The sequence below is a fragment of the Ranitomeya imitator genome, chromosome 5, assembly GCF_032444005.1.
Source record: "Ranitomeya imitator isolate aRanImi1 chromosome 5, aRanImi1.pri, whole genome shotgun sequence".
Lineage (NCBI taxonomy): Eukaryota > Metazoa > Chordata > Amphibia > Anura > Dendrobatidae > Ranitomeya > Ranitomeya imitator.
This window is the reverse complement of record NC_091286.1, coordinates 565532641-565552235: the sequence shown is the minus strand read 5'-3', so window position 1 is coordinate 565552235 and position 19595 is coordinate 565532641. Positions and strand designations below refer to the sequence as shown.

The 19595-nt window shown below is 41.3% G+C and overlaps 1 protein-coding gene across 1 annotated transcript in view; it reads left to right on the top strand.

Annotated features, from left to right (window-relative positions):
- CROCC2 (ciliary rootlet coiled-coil, rootletin family member 2) overlaps positions 1-18241 on the top strand; it is a 186488-nt gene extending 168247 nt beyond the window's left edge. The window contains exons 31-35 of the mRNA XM_069726780.1: positions 275-424; positions 1006-1185; positions 3980-4111; positions 10910-11089; positions 17569-18241. Of these exons, the coding sequence (XP_069582881.1) occupies positions 275-424; positions 1006-1185; positions 3980-4111; positions 10910-11089; positions 17569-17640 (714 nt within the window). The 3' untranslated portion in view covers positions 17641-18241. The remainder of the gene's footprint in view (positions 1-274; positions 425-1005; positions 1186-3979; positions 4112-10909; positions 11090-17568) is intronic.
- Positions 18242-19595: the final 1354 nt, after the last annotated feature.

Here is a 19595-nt window from a genome sequence, read left to right as displayed (position 1 = left end):
AATCCATGATAAATTTGCAGGAAAAACGCAGTGTTTTTGCCCTGCGGATTCATCAAATCCGCTGCGGAAAAATCCGCAGTGGACCATTCGACATGTGCACAGGAATTTCAGCTCAGTAAAATGAATCATGTGAACAGATGCATACCTGGACGTGTTCCCAGTTATCATGGGACAGGCCTGGGTGTGCAGTAATTTGTTTAATTTGGAATGCTGGCAAGTGTCCTAATGGTTTTCTTTTCATGTGATCACAACATGTTATTTATGGCTTCTCCAGGAGCGGCTGGATTCAGTACGGCAGGCATTGAGTGACAGCAAGAGACAGAACCTGCGTCTTTCACAGACAGTACAGGAGCACCAACAGCAGCTGGGAGAACTGCAGCTAGCCTGCAGAGAATACCAGGCACGGTCAGAGGAGCTGCAGCAGGTGAGATGTCGTGCACATCAAAAACACCGATAGCTAGAATGCAAAAATAGCCATTTTACAAAACTAGTTATCATTCTCTTTAAAAGTCATAGAATCATAGAATGGTAGAGTTGGAACGGACCTCCTGGGTCATCTGGTTCAACCCCCTGCTCAATGAAGGATTCACTAAATCATCCCAGACAGATGTCTGTCCAGCCTCTGAAGGAAGGGTGTAGTTAATAAAGAAGGGAATCTGCTGTCAGCAACCTCTCATCTGCTGATAGCTTGACAAGATACCCACGAATGCCACCATAGAAAAGAAGATAATAAAAGCATATTAGAAAATGGTTGATATAAATCTGTGCTTCAAAGAAAACTGCAATCTAGATATGATGGAGTCCTACCTCTTCAGGTCCATATTACTGTCCTTACATGACTACTTTATAATGAACAGATAGCGATGGAGTTTATAAGGCCACCAGTCTATTGGACGGCAAGTACATGCATAAAAAAAATATCTTTTTGCCTAAATTAGAAGTCTTTGATAAAGGCAGAGTTTCCTTATGCTTTCTGTTTGGTTGAATCTATTTTTATTCCTTCAGGCTCTTCTCAAACACCAACACAGGGAGAAGGAACAGGGTGTTGTACTTGTTGACCTGCAAGAAAGAGTAAAGGCGCTTCATGGGGACAAGACACAGGTTGAGATTGATAAACAGGACATTCAGCACTCCGCCACCCTTCTAGAGAAAGGGAACAACACATTGAGAGCTGCTCTGGAAAAGGTAACACCATTCTACAGTCATCATACACCTAAAGCTTTATTCAGGTGTCCGTGATAGGCTGGTTTCACATTTGCGGTTTTTTTTTTGCGTTTTTGCAGTAAAAAACGCAAAAAAAGCATGCGTTTTTTCCCCTATATTTAACATTAAAAACGCATGCGTTCTTTTGCATGCGTTTTGACGCGTTTTTGCAACGCATGCGTTTTTCTCTGCATGCGTTGTGTTGCAGAAATGCAACATGTAGTAATTTTTGCGGCGCTTTTTTTGCCGCAAAAAAACGCATGCGTTTTCTTGCGGCAAAAAAACCTATTGATGTCTATGTAAACGCATGCGTTTTTAAGCACATGCGTTTGTTTGCATTAAAAACGCATGCGTTTTTATTTTAAAAAAACAGAAAACACACTGATATGCCACCCCCCACCATAAAGGTGATAAAGGGATCCTAACCCTAACCCTAAAGGGATCCTAACCCTAACCCTAAAGGGGTCCTAACCCTATCCCTAACCCTAACCCTACCCCTAACCCTAAAGGGATCCTAACCCTACCCCTAACCCTAAAGGGATCCTAACCCTAACCCTAATTAGGGTTAGGGTTAGGATCCCTTTAGGGTTAGGGTTAGGGTTATGATCCCTACCCCTAACCCTACCCCTAACTATTTCTGTTTATAGTGGGTTTTTTACTTTATTTTGATGATTGGCAGCTGTCACACATTTCTCAGCATGCGTTTAAAAAACGCAAACGCATGAAAAAACGCACGTAAATGCGTCAAAACGCCGCGTTTTTTTCACCACATGCAAAAACGCATGCGTCAAAAAATGCAGCGTTTGCACGCGTTTACATGCGTTTTTTTCACCATGCGTTTTTTTTTTTAAATGCATGCGTTTTAAAATGCAAGTGTGAAACCAGCCATAGACGGTCCTTGCATACTGGCTGCAGGTCTCCCGATCCCCACTTAACATCCTTATATATGCCTATGAGGATGTCAGGTTTGGGTCAGTAGACCCGTGACTGGGCCATAAATCACAATCCATACATGGATCATGTTTCACAGATATCTGAATGAGGTTTTAAAGGTGTTGTCCGGCCTTAGGCCACAGGTCTGCAGTCCCTCTATGCGACCACAGATTTGCGAATCCTCACATCATGCGCACTGTGTGCTATGAGGATTTGCTAGCGCTTGTAGCCACATGACCGCAAGTATGGGATTTGCATATATGTGGTCACGTGCAAACTAAATGGCATGGCCTTGCTCAATGCAAGTGTTTTGAACAAGGCCGGACAAATGTAGTCGGAATGTGGCCAGGAGAAGGCATATTGCATGCTTCCGGCATCGGAGAATCCTCACAGTGTGCAGTGCACCCGATATTAGGATTCACAAGTCTGCAGTCATATACAGTGACTACAGACTTGTAGACTAAGGCCGGACAACCTCTTTAAAGAAATAAAATAATACTTAGTGTAATGTATAGAAAGCAACCCAGCATAGCCAGCCACTAGATTCTAAAACTTAACATTTAATATGTATACCTCTAAAAATATTTACTTTAAAAACACAATTTGGTGCTCATGTGTAACCGTGCACTAGACAAGAAAATTGGCATGATCTCACCCAATCGCTGTCGCTCTCCTTGCTATGGATTCCTGTGCTTGTTGAGAGCACGGCGTGGGGAAGAGACCAATGGACCTTTTCCAATAGGGGGGAGAAAAGTGTGGGGGGGAAATGGTTTAAAGCTATCTTTACTGTCGTGCCCCGTGTATAAGACTCCCGCCCTAACAAGGGCAGTCCCCAAGTTTGAGCCTACTTAGTGAAGCCCTTTAATTAATATAGCCACCCTGGATAGTGTATCCTCTTTTTCTTCCCAACGCGTTTCCCTCCCCGTTACGGGGGTTCATCAGGGGAAAATTGTCCAGGTTAACGGAGGTATTCTGCAGTGGCAGACATAACCTCATTCAGCAACGTCCTCCATGTGAGGATAAGGCAGTCTCTCTAATGTATAGAAACTATGAGCACCAAGTCCAGTTGTATACATTTAATTGTTCTGGGATCCTGGAATTATCTACTGTATTTAGAATTGAGAGTCCTCAGTGGTTGATACCTTTTAATGGCTAACTGAAAAGATGGTAACAAATTGCAAGCTTTCGGACTATTTAGGTCCCTTCAGCAGGCATAGACTATTAGAAATTCTGAAGAATCGCATATTTATGCACAACACAGCACAGAAATAATGCCATAGATAAGACAGGTGACGTGAAGCAGAACTACCATTATGTGAGTGATAAACAGTTATGTCCAAAAATATTGGAACAGTTCATAGATAAGGAGTGTGAATGTTTTATTGTCCTATGATTGGGGTCTGATTGTATGTTATGATGCCCCCACACAGCCTGATGAGCAAATTCCTTAATTGATTTAAAAAGACATAAATCCATACGACATATTCATTCCTGCACTGAGAGTGTCAAAGGTCATCATCAAATTATATTCCCAGACTCTTCTGTCTCTCTGAGATTTGAAGTTACCTTTTAATACAAGTAATTTCATGTCCATAATGCTGTGATCAGGGAGACAAAAATAAATGTATTGCCACAGGTAGATCCATTCTTTTTCTCTTATTGTGTAGCGATGAGAGTTCATTCTTGTTCTAAGCTTTTGCCCTGTCTCCCCCACATACAGACCCCCAGTTGGACATGTAGTACAAATAATTAGGTACACCACATTAGATGTGATGCAGCTGGAATTATCTAGAGATTATAGGTTTGTGAGACTCCTGATGTTATTCACATTGCTCCCTTATAGGTGAAGCGTGAGCAGCTGCATTTGGAAGCTGAAACACAACGGCTCAACATAGAAAAAGAGCAACTAAACCAAATGGTGATATCCTTGAAAAAAGATCTGACTGAGGCACAGAGAAACAATCAATATTCAGAGGTAGGTTTTAACTATTTTCCACTATTGAATCTAGTTAGAGGGGTGTGTTGATGTGCTCTTGCATTAAAGGGATACTGTCACCTGAATTTGGAGGGAACAATCTTCAGCCATGGAGTTCATTCTCTGTCCTCCGTAGTACATGCCTGCACAAGACAATCTTGACTTGCTATGAAGGACAGAGAATGAACTTCGAACCTATATTGCAGCCAGCATGCAGCCAGCGGGTAAGGAAAAGGTGAATCAAAAACCCCAAAACCCCGCCTCCATGGCTGAAGATTGTTCCCTCCAAATTGAGGAGACAGTGTCCCTTTAATCTACAAAATACTCAGGCCTTAATGGGCTGTAAGTGCAATCATTTCCTGTGTATACTGAGCAGAGGCTAAAGCCACTGTCAAGGATGATTCCGGAGAGATCACACAGATCCCACCGTGCCACCAATTGTCAAAGATCACAGCCAAGGGAGTCACGCTGAACCATCCCACTGTTACCTTTTTCTCATAAACAGCCCTCTGCTGCCCCTATCATCAGGACAATTACACAATTGGCTGACAATTAACAGATGAGGCTGTGGCTGTTACACCAAATAGACCAATTATTGGAGAACAAACAATGAGCGTATGGTATATACACCTCCGATTCCAATGCATTGAATCTATATATATATATATATATATATATATATATATATGTGTGTGTGTATATATATATATATGTGTATATATATATATATATATACAGTCATGGCCAAAAGTATTGACACCCCTGCAATTCTGTCAGATAATACTCAGTTTCTTCCTGAAAATGATTGCAATCACAAATTCTTTGGTATTATTATCTTCATTTAATTAGTCTTAAATGAAAAAACACAAAAGAGAATGAAGCAAAAAGCAAAACATTGATCATTTCACACAAAACTCCAAAAATGGGCCAGACAAAAGTATTGGCACCCTCAGCCTAATACTTGGTTGCACAACCTTTAGCCAAAATAACTGCGACCAACCGATTCCGGTAACCATCAATGAGTTTCTTACAATTCTCTGCTGGAATTTTAGACCATTCTTCTTTGGCAAACTGCTCCAGGTCCCTGATATTTGAAGGGTGCCTTCTCCAAACTGCCATTTTTAGATCTCTCCACAGGTGTTCTATGGGATTCAGGTCTGGGCTCATTGCTGGCCACCTTAGAAATCTCCAGTGCTGTCTCTCAAACCATTTTCTTTTTGAAGTGTGTTTTGGGTCATTGTCCTGCTGGAAGACCCATGACCTCTGAGGGAGACCCAGCTTTCTCACACTGGGCCCTACATTATGCTGCAACATTTGTTGGTAGTCTTCAGACTTCATAATGCCATGCACAAGGTCAAGCAGTCCAGTGCCAGAGGCAGCAAAGCAACCCCAAAATATCAGGGAACCTCCGCCATGTTTGACTGTAGGGACCGTGTTCTTTTCTTTGAATGCCTCTTTTTTTCTCCTGTAAACTGTATATTGATGCCTTTGCCCAAAAAGCTCTACTTTTGTCTCATCTGACCAGAGAACATTCTTCCAAAATGTTTTAGGCTTTTTCAGGTAAGTTTTGGAAAACTCCAGCCTGGCTTTTTTATGTCTCGGGGTAAGAAGTGGGGTCTTCCTGGGTCTCCTACCATACAGTACCTTTTCATTCAGACGCCGATGGATAGTACGGGTTGACACTGTTGTACTCTCGGACTGCAGGGCAGCTTGAACTTCTTTGGATGTTAGTCTAGGTTCTTTATCCAACATCTGCACAATCTTGCATTGAAATCTCTTGTCAATTTTTCTTTTCAATCCACATCTAGGGAGGTTAGCCACAGTGCCATGGGCTTTAGACTTCTTGATGATACTGCGCACGGTAGACACAGGAACATTCAGGTCTTTGGAGATGGACTTGTAGCCTTGAGATTGCTCATGCTTCATCACAATTTGGTTTCTCAAGTCCTCAGACAGTTCTTTGGTCTTCTTTCTTTTCTCCATGCTCAATGTGGTTCACACAAGGACACAGGACAGAGGTTGAGTCAACTTTAATCCATGTCAACTGGCTGCAAGTGTGATTTAGTTATTGCCAACACCTGTTAGGTGCCACAGGTAAGTTACAGGTGCTGATAATTACACAAATTAGAGAAGCATCACATGATTTTTCGAACGGTGCCAATACTTTTGTCCACCCCCTTTTTTTATATTTGGTGTGGAATTATATCCAATTTGGCTTTAGGACAATTCTTTTTGTGTTTTTTCATTTAAGACAAAATAAATAAAGATAATAATACCAAATAATTTGTGATTGCAATCATTTTCAGGAAAAAAACGGAGTATTATCTGACAGAATTGCAGGGGTGTTACATTTTATATTTAATTCAGAACAATAGGCAGTGTTTATAAAAAAAAAAAACACTAAATATTTTACAAAGGGGACAAAACAATACAGCATATACAGTTACATAAAACAAAATGGATTAACAGATAAACTTAATTCGCTGTTCAGAGATGGGTCAGCTTGCGGATGGAAGCAATCCTATTGAAAATGTCTGGTTAACGTGGATCAAGCCTACAATAAGATGTATCGTCCTTATCATTGAACAAAGACCATAATTTGCCTTGTCCTTTTATCAGCACCTAAGTTACACCCACGCACCTCCCCTTGATAACTCACAACAGGGCTGGTTATGGGATGTGGCTTCAGTATATTCTAACATTCACAATATCTTCACTCCTAATGCACACAGACATTCGATATCGACGTCAAACTTTTAATTTGGATTTTACCTTTTCATAGATAGCTGACAGCAGCCGTGCCATGTTTTCTATCTGGCCACTGTTAATTTGTAGCTTATAGGCAGGTGTCAGTTATGAAAAAATATGCATATTCTTTCCTGATTAGTACAAACCCCAATATTCATAACTTTCCACCAGTGCCCAAATGTCTAGTTGTAGATGCAAAGGTTCCTTTAATGGTGTTACATTTTTTGCTTCTATTCCTACAATCTTCAAATCTCAGTCTTCCTCACAATAAACATTCTACTGGACACTGCAGAGGTCCTCTGCTTCAAAGAGAATTTTAATTGTTTTTGTCATTTCTCAGCTATATGTATTTTCCTCATTCCCCTATGTTAAATATTTCATTCTACTACAAGGAGAATTGTAGATTGTAAGATCTTTCTCTTAATGCAATCCTGTGTAAGAAAGGAGGATGCTGAAAGCCTCCTCACTCGAGTGGGTAATGGATTTTAATGTTTTCTATGACAGCCACATTCATTATTTGGTCAGTATTTTACATCAGTATTTGTAAGCCAAAACCAGGAGTGGAATGATCAGAGAAAAAGTATAATAGAAATGCGTCACCACTTCAGCATTTTTCACTCATTCCTGATTTTTGCTTACAAATATTGATGTAGAATAATAACCAAATACTAAAAACAAGTGAATGTGACCTGAGGAGGTAAAAGTAATCCATCCACTCATCTGTTATGGACCTGGTGGTTAGGAGCACCCGGAACGACCTGATGGTTAAACTCACACAGGACAAGCTCTGGGAAGTGGGAGCTCTGCTGACCGCAACCCCTAATCCTATCACACAACTAGAAATAGCCATGGAGCGTACCTAACTCGACCTAGACGCCTCTTCACAGCCTAAGAGCTAACTAGCCCTAAAGATAGAAAATAAAGCCTACCTTGCCTCAGAGAAATTCCCCAAAGGAAAAGGCAGCCCCCCACATATATTGACTGTGAGTTAAGATGAAAGTCACAAACACAGAAATGAAACAGGTTTCAGCAAAGGGAGGCCAGACTTACTAAACAGACTGAGGATAGGAAAGGTATCTTTGCGGTCAGCACAAAAAACTACAAAAAGACCACGCAGAGTGTGCAAAAAGACCTCCGCACCAACTCACGGTGCGGAGGTGCCACTCTGCATCCCACAGCTTCCAGCTAGCAAGGCAAAATCATGATAGCCAGCTGGACAAGGAAACCATGAACAAATAATTAACTAGCAGGGACTTAGCTTCTGCTGGAGTAGACAGGTCACCAGAAAGATCCAAGAGCGAACTGAACCAGTACAAGAACATTGACAGCTGGCATGGAATAACGATCTGAGTGGAGTTAAATAGAGCAGCCAGCCAAAGAATACGTCACCTGTGGAAGGAACCTCAGAAGCAGCAGCTCCACTCACAGCCACCAGAGGGAGTCCATGGACAGAACTTGCCGAAGTACCATTCATGACCACAGGAGTGAGTTCGATAACAGAATTCACAACACTCATCCCACACACATTTCCATGTTTTAGAGGATCACTATCATTTGTGAAAAGGTTAGGCAGACACTTTTTACCCTGGAACAGGACACAATAAAGCTTTCTTTTTGTGTGATCACCCACATGAGCTGCATGGATATATCTGTTTATCTTGTATGTGTCATCTACTATATAATTGTCTAAGGGTTACTTCCGTCTGTCTGTCTTTCTGTCTGTCTGTCTGTCACGGATATTCATTGGTCGCGGCCTCTGTCTGTCATGGAAATCCAAGTCGCTGATTGGTCGTGGCAAAACAGCCACGACCAATCAGCGACGGGCACAGTCCGGCGGCAAAATGGCCACTCCTTCCTCCCCGCAGTCAGTGCCAGCTCCATACTCCCCTCCAGTCAGCGCTCACACAGGGTTAATAACAGCGCTAATGGACCGCATTATGCCGCGGTGTAACGCACTCCATTAACGCTGCTATTAACCCTGTGTGACCCACTTTTTACTATTGATGCTGAATATGCAGCATCAATAGTAAAACGATATAATGTTAAAAATAATAATAATAAAAAAAGGTTATTCTCACCGCGCTGTATTCGGCGGTGCAAGCGGCAGGTTCCGGTGCCAAGGATGCTATGCGAGAAGGACCTGCCATGACGTCACGGTCATGTGACTGTGACGTCATCACAGGTCCTGTTCTCATACCAACCCTGGGAACAGAAGCTACCGCGTGCACCGCACACGGGCACCAGGACTTCAAGGGGCCCTCGGAAGGTGAGTATATGTTTATTTTTTATTTTAAGTCTTTTTTAAACACGCATATAGTGTCCACAGTCCTATATACTACGTGGGCTGTGTTACATACTAATAAGCAATAACTGTAAAATGCGGTTAAAAAACCACAGCCAGCTCACCGATCAGATGCAGCTGCTCGGAACTTCGTCTAGGACCAGGACGAGTGGTAACAACAGCAACAGAGGAAAAGACGTTCCAGCTCCTTAAAACATTGATTCTTTATTGATTCCTTAAAAATTCTTCCAATTCAATGGGTCCTTGCATACATACGAATGCTTAGGTACAGAGAAGTATGCGACGCGTTTCGATCGAGTCCGATCTTAAAGGGACCCTGTCACCTGAATTTGGCGGGACTGGTTTTGGGTCATATGGGCGGAGTTTTCGGGTGTTTGATTCACCCTTTCCTTACCCGCTGGCTGCATGCTGGCTGCAATATTGGATTGAAGTTCATTATCTGTCCTCCATAGTACACGCCTGCGCAAAGCAATCTTGCCTTGTGCAGGCGTGTACTATGGAGGACAGAGAATGAACTTCAATCCAATATTGCAGCCAGCATGCAGCCAGCGGGTAAGGAAAGGGTGAATCAAACACCCGAAAACTCCGCCCATATGACCCAAAACCAGTCCCGCCAAATTCAGGTGACAGGTTCCCTTTAATCAATGCTCATTACAGTGATGAATATGCGACTCCACCCCTATGGGAGGTGGAGCCGCATATTCATCACTGTAATGAGCGGTACCACGTGACCGCTCACACAGGACAAGCTGCCGGCGCTGAGAGGAGTCATCGCAGGAACTGGGTGAGTATTTCTCTGCAAGCGGGCAGGCGCAAGGGGGTTGGGGAAAGGTGGGAGGCATTAGATGACCCCCAAACTTTATTTTTAACTAAAAATACTTGATTTTTCATCCCTTCTCTCCTGCAAGCGCTGCTTTCAGCCGAGCAGGACAGAAGGGATGAATGCCGGCTTCAGCAGCACACGCAGGGGACAGCGCTGTCTATCCTGCCGCACGTGTGCCACACTGATGTGCCACGTGAGCAAACGGACACGGATAAGTCCGGTACCGGAATTATCTGGACGTGTGAGACTGGCCTTATATACTACGTGGCTCTGCTATATACTACTTAGCTGACCAATATACTACGTGCCTGTGCAATACACTACGTAGCTGTGCAATACACTACGTGGCTATGTTTTAGACTACGTGGCTGTGTTATATACTACGTAGCTCTGCTATATACTACATACGCTGTGTTACATACTACGTAGCTCTGTTATATACTACGTCGGTTGTGTTAAATACTACAACACTGTGCAATATAGTACGTAGCCTGTACTATATACTACCTACATATTCTAGAATACCCGATACGTTAGAATCGGGCCACCATCTAGTAGTTTCATAAATACCTTTAGGCTGGGACTATATGGCGACTTTGTCTGCAATGCGGATCACTTCCAGATTGCTGTATGCTGTCGTTTTATTGCTGTATCGTTCAGGTAAATGGGTTTTTTTGTGACCCACAAAGTACTGCAGCAAGCAAGTCGAAATAAATCTAAATCTCTGGTTACAACTTTTTATGATTTGCTTATCGCGGACACAATAACTTGCGGGTCGGGACCCCCCATTCACTTGCATTATGCTGGGATGTGGCAGTGGCATACAGGGATCTTTGGTAGCGCAATCTATAGTTGGTATGTAGCCTAGCCTTATAGTTAGTGTATGTAGCCAATCCTTGTATAATGTCTTATTTTATTTAAATAGACACAGATGACGGAGCTGGAACGTGCTCATTCTCAGCGACTTATGGAACTCAGCATGAGACATCGTCAGGAGCTGGATACAGAGAGTGAAAGACTGCGGATTACTCAGCAGCAGGCGGAAAGTACCCTGGAGTCTAGAGAAAGGGCTCATAGACAGAGGGTCAGGGGGCTGGAGGAGCAGGTAACTACTTCTGGGTATGAAATAACTCTGTTTCAATGGTGGGTACTGTGTAAATGCCATAAACTTAGCGTGCCCTTCCTATTGTCACACCATTGCTGAAGGGTATGTGGAGATTTGGCATATATTTGGCAGTATACAAAATCAACCCAATTATTAAATCCCCTGACCTTTAATCTTCCAATGCTTTTCGGAAAATGTTGCCAATTTAATTTTATGCACCTTTTACTCCCTTGTATATGTCTTTATTTTTTTTACATTCAGATATCGCTTCTAAAACTGAATTATTAAAGGGGATAAAAACTGTTGTCAAATTCAATACTGGAGAATTGTGTTAACAGGAGGCCCCCCACAATCTCAGGCTATGTGCACACGTTGCGGATTCTCTGCGGATCCGCAGCGTTTTTTGAGGTGCAGAAACGCTGCAGATCTGCAATTGGTTTACAGTACAATGTAAATCAATGAGAAAAAACATGCTGTGCACACTTTGCGGAAAATCCCCTGCCGAAACGCTGCGGTTTAAAAGAAGTAGCATGTCGCTTCTTTTTTGTGAATCTGCGGCGTTTTTGAATCCATTCCATTATAGAAAACCGCAGGGGTAAAAAACGCAGCAAATCCGCAAGAAAACCGCAGCAAAAATGCACAAAAAACGCTGCGGAACCACACAAAAAACGCGACAAATCCGCAGGTGCGTTTTCTGCCAGGAGAGACAGAATCCGCACGAGAAATTCCTAAGCCTAATCCGCAACGTGTGCACATAGCCTAAAGCCTCATAAAACAGCAAAAGCAGAAAGCGAGTTCAAAGAGATTCTCTCACTGATTATGGAAAGCCTATTGATTTTATTGGAACCAGATTGCTGCTGAACGCTGACGCAGCAGCCGGGCCTCCTTACCAGCTAATTATAAGGCCGGCGTCACACACAGCGTAAAACAATACGGTCCGTATATTACGGCCGTAATACGCTGAAAAGTCCCGAAAAAAGTGGTCCGTAGCTCCTCCGTAGGCAGGGTGTGTCAGCGTTTTTTGCGCATGGCATCCTCCGTATGTAATCCGTATGGCATCCGTACTGCGTGGTTTTCTCGCAGGCTAGCAAAACCAACATACCGCTATAGAAGTGATCCATGTGTCCCAAAAAGAAAAGAAAATATATATATACTGTCTATATATATATATATATATATATATATATATATATATATATATATATATATATATATATATATATATATATATATATATATATATATATATATATATATGTATATATATATATATACATATATATACAGTTAGGGCCAGAAATATTTGGACAGTGACACAAGTTTTGTTATTTTAGCTGTTTACAAAAACATGTTCAGAAATACAATTATATATATAATATGGGCTGAAAGTGCACACTCCCAGCTGCAATATGATAGTTTCCACATCCAAATCGGAGAAAGGGTTTAGGAATCATAGCTCTGTAATGCATAGCGTCCTCTTTTTCAAGGGACCAAAAGTAATTGGACAATGGACTCTAAGGGCTGCAATTAACTCTGAAGGCATCTCCCTCGTTAACCTGTAATCAATGAAGTAGTTAAAAAGTCAGGGGTGGATTCCAGGTGTGTGGTTTTGCATTTGGAAGCTGTTGCTGTGAGCAGACAACATGCGGTCAAAGGAACTCTCAATTGAGGTGAAGCAGAACATCCTGAGGCTGAAAAAAAAGAAAAAATCCATCAGAGAGATAGCAGACATGCTTGGAGTAGCAAAATCAACAGTTGGGTACATTCTGAGAAAAAAGGAATTGACTGGTGAGCTTGGGAACTCAAAAAGGCCTGGGCGTCCACGGATGACAACAGTGGTGGATGATCGCCGCATACTTAATTTGGTGAAGAAGAACCCGTTCACAACATCAACTGAAGTCCAGAACACTCTCAGTGAAGTAGGTGTATCTGTCTCTAAGTCAACAGTAAAGAGAAGACTCCATGACAGTAAATACAAAGGGTTCACATCTAGATGCAAACCATTCATCAATACCAAAAATAGACAGGCCAGAGTTAAATTTGCAGAAAAACACCTCAAGAAGCCAGCTCAGTTCTGGAAAAGTATTCTATGGACAGATGAGACAAAGATCAACCTGTACCAGAATGATGGGAAGAAAAAAGTTTGGAGAAGAAAGGGAACGGCACATGATCCAAGGCACACCACATCCTCTGTAAAACATGGTGGAGGCAACGTGATGGCATGGGCATGCATGGCTTTCAATGGCACTGGGTCACTTGTGTTTATTGATGACATAAGAGCAGACAAGAGTAGCCGGATGAATTCTGAAGTGTACCGGGATATACTTTCAGCCCAGATTCAGCCAAATGCTGCAAAGTTGATTGGACGGCGCTTCATAGTACAGATGGACAATGACCCCAAGCATACAGCCAAAGCTACCCAGGAGTTCATGAGTGCCAAAAAGTGGAACATTCTGCAATGGCCATGTCAATCTCCAGATCTAAACCCAATTGAGCATGCATTTCACTTGCTCAAATCCAGACTTAAGACGGAAAGACCCACAAACAAGCAAGACCTGAAGGCTGCAGCTGTAAAGGCCTGGCACAGCATTAAGAAGGAGGAAACCCAGCGTTTGGTGATGTCCATGGGTTCCAGACTTAAGGCAGTGATTGCCTCCAAAGGATTTGCAACAAAATATTGAAAATAAAAATATTTTGTTTGGGTTATGTTTATTTGTCCAATTACTTTTGACCTCCTAAAATGTGGAGTGTTTGTAAAGAAATGTGTACAATTCCTACATTTTCTATCAGATATTTTTGTTCAACCCTTCAAATTAAACGTTACAATCTGCACTTGAATTCTGTTGTAGAGGTTTCATTTCAAATCCAATGTGGTGGCATGCAGAGCCCAACTCGCGAAAATTGTGTCACTGTCCAAATATTTCTGGCCCTAACTGTATATATATATATATATATATATATGTGTCAGTAGACACATATATTAGAGAGAAAAGCCGGTAATTCAGTGCGGTGTACAGTAAAATCACACTGACAGCTTACAGTAGAATAGGTAGAATAAATGTGTACACATAGAATAGGTATATATATATATATATGTCAGTGAGACACATATATGTATATATATTAATATTTATTCCAGCGCTAGACAGCTTGAAAGCCGGTAATTCAATTACCGGCTTTTTCCTTCTCCTTCCTAAAACCCGACATGATTTGAGACATGGTTTACATACAGTAAACCATGTCTTCTCTCCATTTTTTTTGCAGATTCCACACTACTAATGTCAGTAGTGTGTATCTGCAAAATTTGGCCGTTCTAGCTCTTAAAATAAAGGGTTAAATGGCGGAAAAAATTGGCGTGGGCTCCCGCGCAATTTTCTCCGCCAGAGTAGTAAAGCCAGTGACTGAGGGCAGATATTAATAGCCTGGAGAGGGTCCACGGTTATTGGCCCCCCCCTGGCTAAAAATATCTGCCCCCAGCCACCCCAGAAAAGGCACATCTGGAAGATGCGCCTATTCTGGCACTTGGCCACTCTCTTCCCATTCCCGTGTAGCGGTGGGATATGGGGTAATGAAGGGTTAATGCCACCTTGCTATTGTAAGGTGACATTAAGCCTAATTAATAATGGAGAGGCGTCAATTATGACACCTATCCATTATTAATCCAATACTAGTAAAGGGTTAAATAAAACACAAACACATTTTTTAAAATTATTTTAATGAAATAAAAACAATGGTTGTTGCAGTATTTTATTCAACGCCCAATCCAGTCACTGAAGACCCTCGTTCTGTGAGTAAAAAAACATAATAAACCAACAATATACTTACCCTCCGCAGATCTGTAACGTCCAACGATGTAAATCCTTCTGAAGGGGTTAAAACATTTTGCAGCAAGGAGCTGTGCTAATGCAGGCTGCTCCTCGCTGCAAAACCCCAGGGAATGAGGCTAAAAATAGATCAATGATCTATATTTAGCTTCATTTGTGGTGAGGCGCCCTCTGCTGGCTGTTCATAGATCGTGGGAAATTACCTAGAAAGCTCCCTGGACTGCAACAACCATTGTTTTTATTTCATTAAAATAATTTAAAAAAATGTGTTTGTGTTTTATTTAACCCTTTACTAGTATTGGATTAATAATGGATAGGTGTCATAATTGATGCCTCTCCATTATTAATTAGGCTTAATGTCACCTTACAATAGCAAGGTGGCATTAACCCTTCATTACCCCATATCCCACCGCTACACGGGAATGGGAAGAGAGTGGCCAAGTGCCAGAATAGGCGCATCTTCCAGATGTGCCTTTTCTGGGGTGGCTGGGGGCAGATATTTTTAGCCAGGGGGGGGCCAATAACCGTGGACCCTCTCCAGGCTATTAATATCTGCCCTCAGTCACTGGCTTTACTACTCTGGCGGAGAAAATTGCGCGGGAGCCCACGCCAATTTTTTCCGCCATTTAACCCTTTATTTTAAGAGCTAGAACGGCCAAATTTTGCAGATACACACTACTGACATTAGTAGTGTGGAATCTGCAAAAAAAATGGAGAGAAGACATGGTTTACTGTATGTAAACCATGTCTCAAATCATGTCGGGTTTTAGGAAGGAGAAGGAAAAAGCCGGTAATTGAATTACCGGCTTTCAAGCTGTCTAGCGCTGGAATAAATATTAATATATATACATATATGTGTCTCACTGACATATATATATATATATACCTATTCTATGTGTACACATTTATTCTACCTATTCTACTGTAAGCTGTCAGTGTGATTTTACTGTACACCGCACTGAATTACCGGCTTTTCTCTCTAACAGCGCTGCGTATTTCTCGCAAGTCACACTGCTTGTCCGTGTGTAATCCGTATTTTTCACGCTTCCATAGACTTTCATTGGCGTATTTCTTGCGCAGTACGGTGACAAACGCAGCATGCTGCGATTTTGTACGGCCGTAGAAAGCCGTATAATACTGATCAGTAAAATACGGCAAATAGGAGCAGGGGCATAGAGAATAATTGTGCCGTATTTTTTGCGAGTTTTACGGACGTAGATTCTGCGCTCTTACGTCCGTAAAACTCGCATGTGTGACGGCGGCCTAAGAGAACCTCTTTAACCCCTTCCTGACATGGCTATTTTCCATTTTTGCATTTTCTTTTTTTTTTTTCCTTCCAAGAGCCATAACTTTTTTATTTTTCTGTCGACTTGTTCGTACTTTCCAATAACACAATCCATTTTAAGATGTGATGTACTGGAAAGAGGGAAAAAAATTCCAAGTGAAGCAAAATTGCAAAAAAACTGCACACAATTGTTTTTTAGTTACCATGTTCACTAAATAGTAAAAATCACTTGGCAATATAATACTCCAGGTCACTACAATTACAGAGATACAAAATATGTTTTTTTTATTTAAGTGGTAAAAAAAAAATTGAAAATTTGTGGGGAAAAAATTGCTTGTGTTGCCATTTTCCGAGACCCATAACATTTTATATTTTTGGTCGATGGAGCTGGGTGATGGCTTGTTTTTTACATTTTTATCGATGCCATTTTGGAGTAAATCTCCTCATATTGCATGTCTTTGCAGTGTTATGGCTGCCAAAAAAAGCTAATAGATTTTTTTCTCATTATGCCGTTTACCGATAAGGTTAATTAATATATTTAGTGAGATCAGATTCTTATTAATGTAACAATACCAAAAATGTGTAATTTTTTATTTCTTTATTTTTAATGGGTAAAAATTTGGGAAATTTGAACTTTCGTATATTTTTTGTTTTTACTTATTTATGTTCACTGTATTTGTTTATCCTCTTAAAGGATTTGAACCCGCGATCACCTGATCATTTGTGCTCTGTAGCAGTACCACAGTACTGCTACATCTAGGAAAATGCAAGGTCTCCTATGAACACCAGCCAGAAGCTATTGTTCAGAGGAAAACCGTCATGACAGACCCAGCTATCAAGGCAACTCAGGGGCGCATGTCATTTCATGCGCCCATAGGTGCACCTGTGACGTGATCGCAGGGTGCCGATGGGGGAATGGAATGATGCGTGCCCCAACGGTGCACTATAAATGCTGCTGTCAGACATTAACAGCAGCATTTAACAAGTTATTAGCTACGGGTGGAGCTCCTCTCCACGTGCGTCTGTTAGAGCCATCATCTGCCGGGAAAGATGCGGGCACAGTTCCTGAGCCTGCATCAAAGTCAAGAAGTTGGCATATGAGGCAACTGTACGTCATAAGTCGGTAAGAGGTTAATAAAAGGGACTGTATGAAGTGAAGAGCAGCTTTAAAGCAGATTTGTCACCTGATTTCACAATTATTCGGGGGTACGAGCTTGTAAGTCCTCTCTGCCGAGCTGATTAGGCTGAAATATAGATGGGGCGCAGCATTTTGTTTTATAAATATGTTTTACATATAATTCTAGCGAAAGAAAACAATTCTACATAATGTATAAATAAATATATATAAAAATATATTTTTGTCCTCGCAGGTAACCACACTACAAGAGCAGCTCAATCTGGAGGCGAAACGTAGACAACAGACGTTGCGTTCTGCTCATTAACCACTTCATGAATTCAGCAAGGGAGGATGGTTAAAAATTCTTAAGAACATTATAGTCTGTGAAAAAAAAGTCTATACAGAGCAAAAGGTCTCCTACCTTTTTTGAAGAAATAGTGAGCTTCCCTACAATTGGAATAAATATTTTTCAGAAAATAGATTTATGCAAAAAAAAAATTTTTTTCTCTTTGGGTGGGTGGTGAGGGGTTGAGGGTGGATGTGTAGGGAGAAATTATACATTTATGTTTTTGTATGCTTTTATATATTTTTTTTATATGGATATATCTTGAAATAAAAGGATAAAAAAACTTTTTTACGGCTAAAGAGAAAAAAATGGCCGTGCGGGAGCTACTGTACTTGTGGCTGGGATAGTCGTCACTCTTCTATCATGCACATAATAAAGTCATTTCAAGACTGGTCATGGCATCTACAAAGCACTGTCAGCTATACAGATAAATGCTCATTTTGTTTTTGATCTGTTGTCATAAAACCTATTTATGTGTGCTACGGCCATAAATTTATTACAGGGGGATGTTTTCTTATGGGACAGATTAATCATTCCATGAAATAATTTTATAGCTAGGAATAAAAATGCTATCCTGTTTGATTGATGTACTTCTTTTATTCAGCCCATGAAATATTACTGCAAATAACATTTTTTATACAAATTACACTTTGATGATAGGCAAACCCACAGCACTCTGCCTGCAACTACAAGAGATATTTCTATAGGGGGAGCAGAACATATCCCACCCTAAGGGAAGAGTCAGATGGCCGTATAACTCGGATGAGGATCACAGCGCAATGCTCGAACTGGCCCAAGTGTGACAGCCGCCTGACTCTTCCCTAAATAAAGACCATTACTACTGAACTCCTCGGGGAATGTAGTGAACTGGATAGGAACTGATCTGCGGAAACCAGGAGCAGGCACTAAACTGTATGACGGAGCGGCGGTATTCCACTCAGGGCACTGTTTCCCCCCGGCCACTGCTGGCGCTGATATCAGCTGCCTAGTGAGGGGATCAGATGTTGGACACCACCGATCAGATATTGATGACATATCCTGTGGATAACCCAGCCTAGTAAATGTCACATCACTGAAATATGGGCCTCTGCTCCTACATTATGGTGCTCTCAGATTACATAGCAAAAAAAATAATTGGTTGCAACTGGGAAAACAACTGTTTCTATTTACACTTTTTTTTTAATATTTATTTTGTTGTAAAGCAAAGCTACAGTATAGACACTGCGCTATATGACCTACACATATGCTGATTGTCCGAGCCTGTGGAAATACAACTGAAAATCATCACTATCTGGACTTTTAGATACCGCATGAATGTTTTTGCATTTCTACAATATAGTTTTTTTTTTTTAAAAGCAATGCTGACTATCCACTACAAAACAACTTGCCTCTTAGTCCAACCACTCCCCCAGCGCTGATTAGCAGCTCTCTGTAACTATACATTGTGTACAGAAAGCGGTGGTGTGGACGCGGTTATACACAGCTCAACAACTGAGCTCTGCTAGGTCTGATGCTTCAGAGAAAATGGTGATTCTAAGTGACACATCGCTGGAATCAGGGTCTCTGTCCCTACCTCACGCTGCTGTCAGATTACATAGCAGTCTCTTTAAGGCTCTCGCCTATCTACGGTAGATTACACCAACCCTGGATGCTACCTGATTTGTTGCAATGATATAATGTATCCCTTCTATCAGTTTGATTGTGTTATTATTTGCACGTATACTACCTTTATTACATGTGTTCAAGAATCAATGAAAGTTCTGATAATGTAACAAGATCTGAAATATATATGAATATTTTAGGAGAGATAATGCATTATATATTTTCTTATAACTTTTTTTTTTACCAGAATAAATGAAAGTTTTTCATATTCAAGTGTTGTTTTATTTTTTATCTGCAACCACTTAGAAAACCCATTTTCAAGTAACGATAGG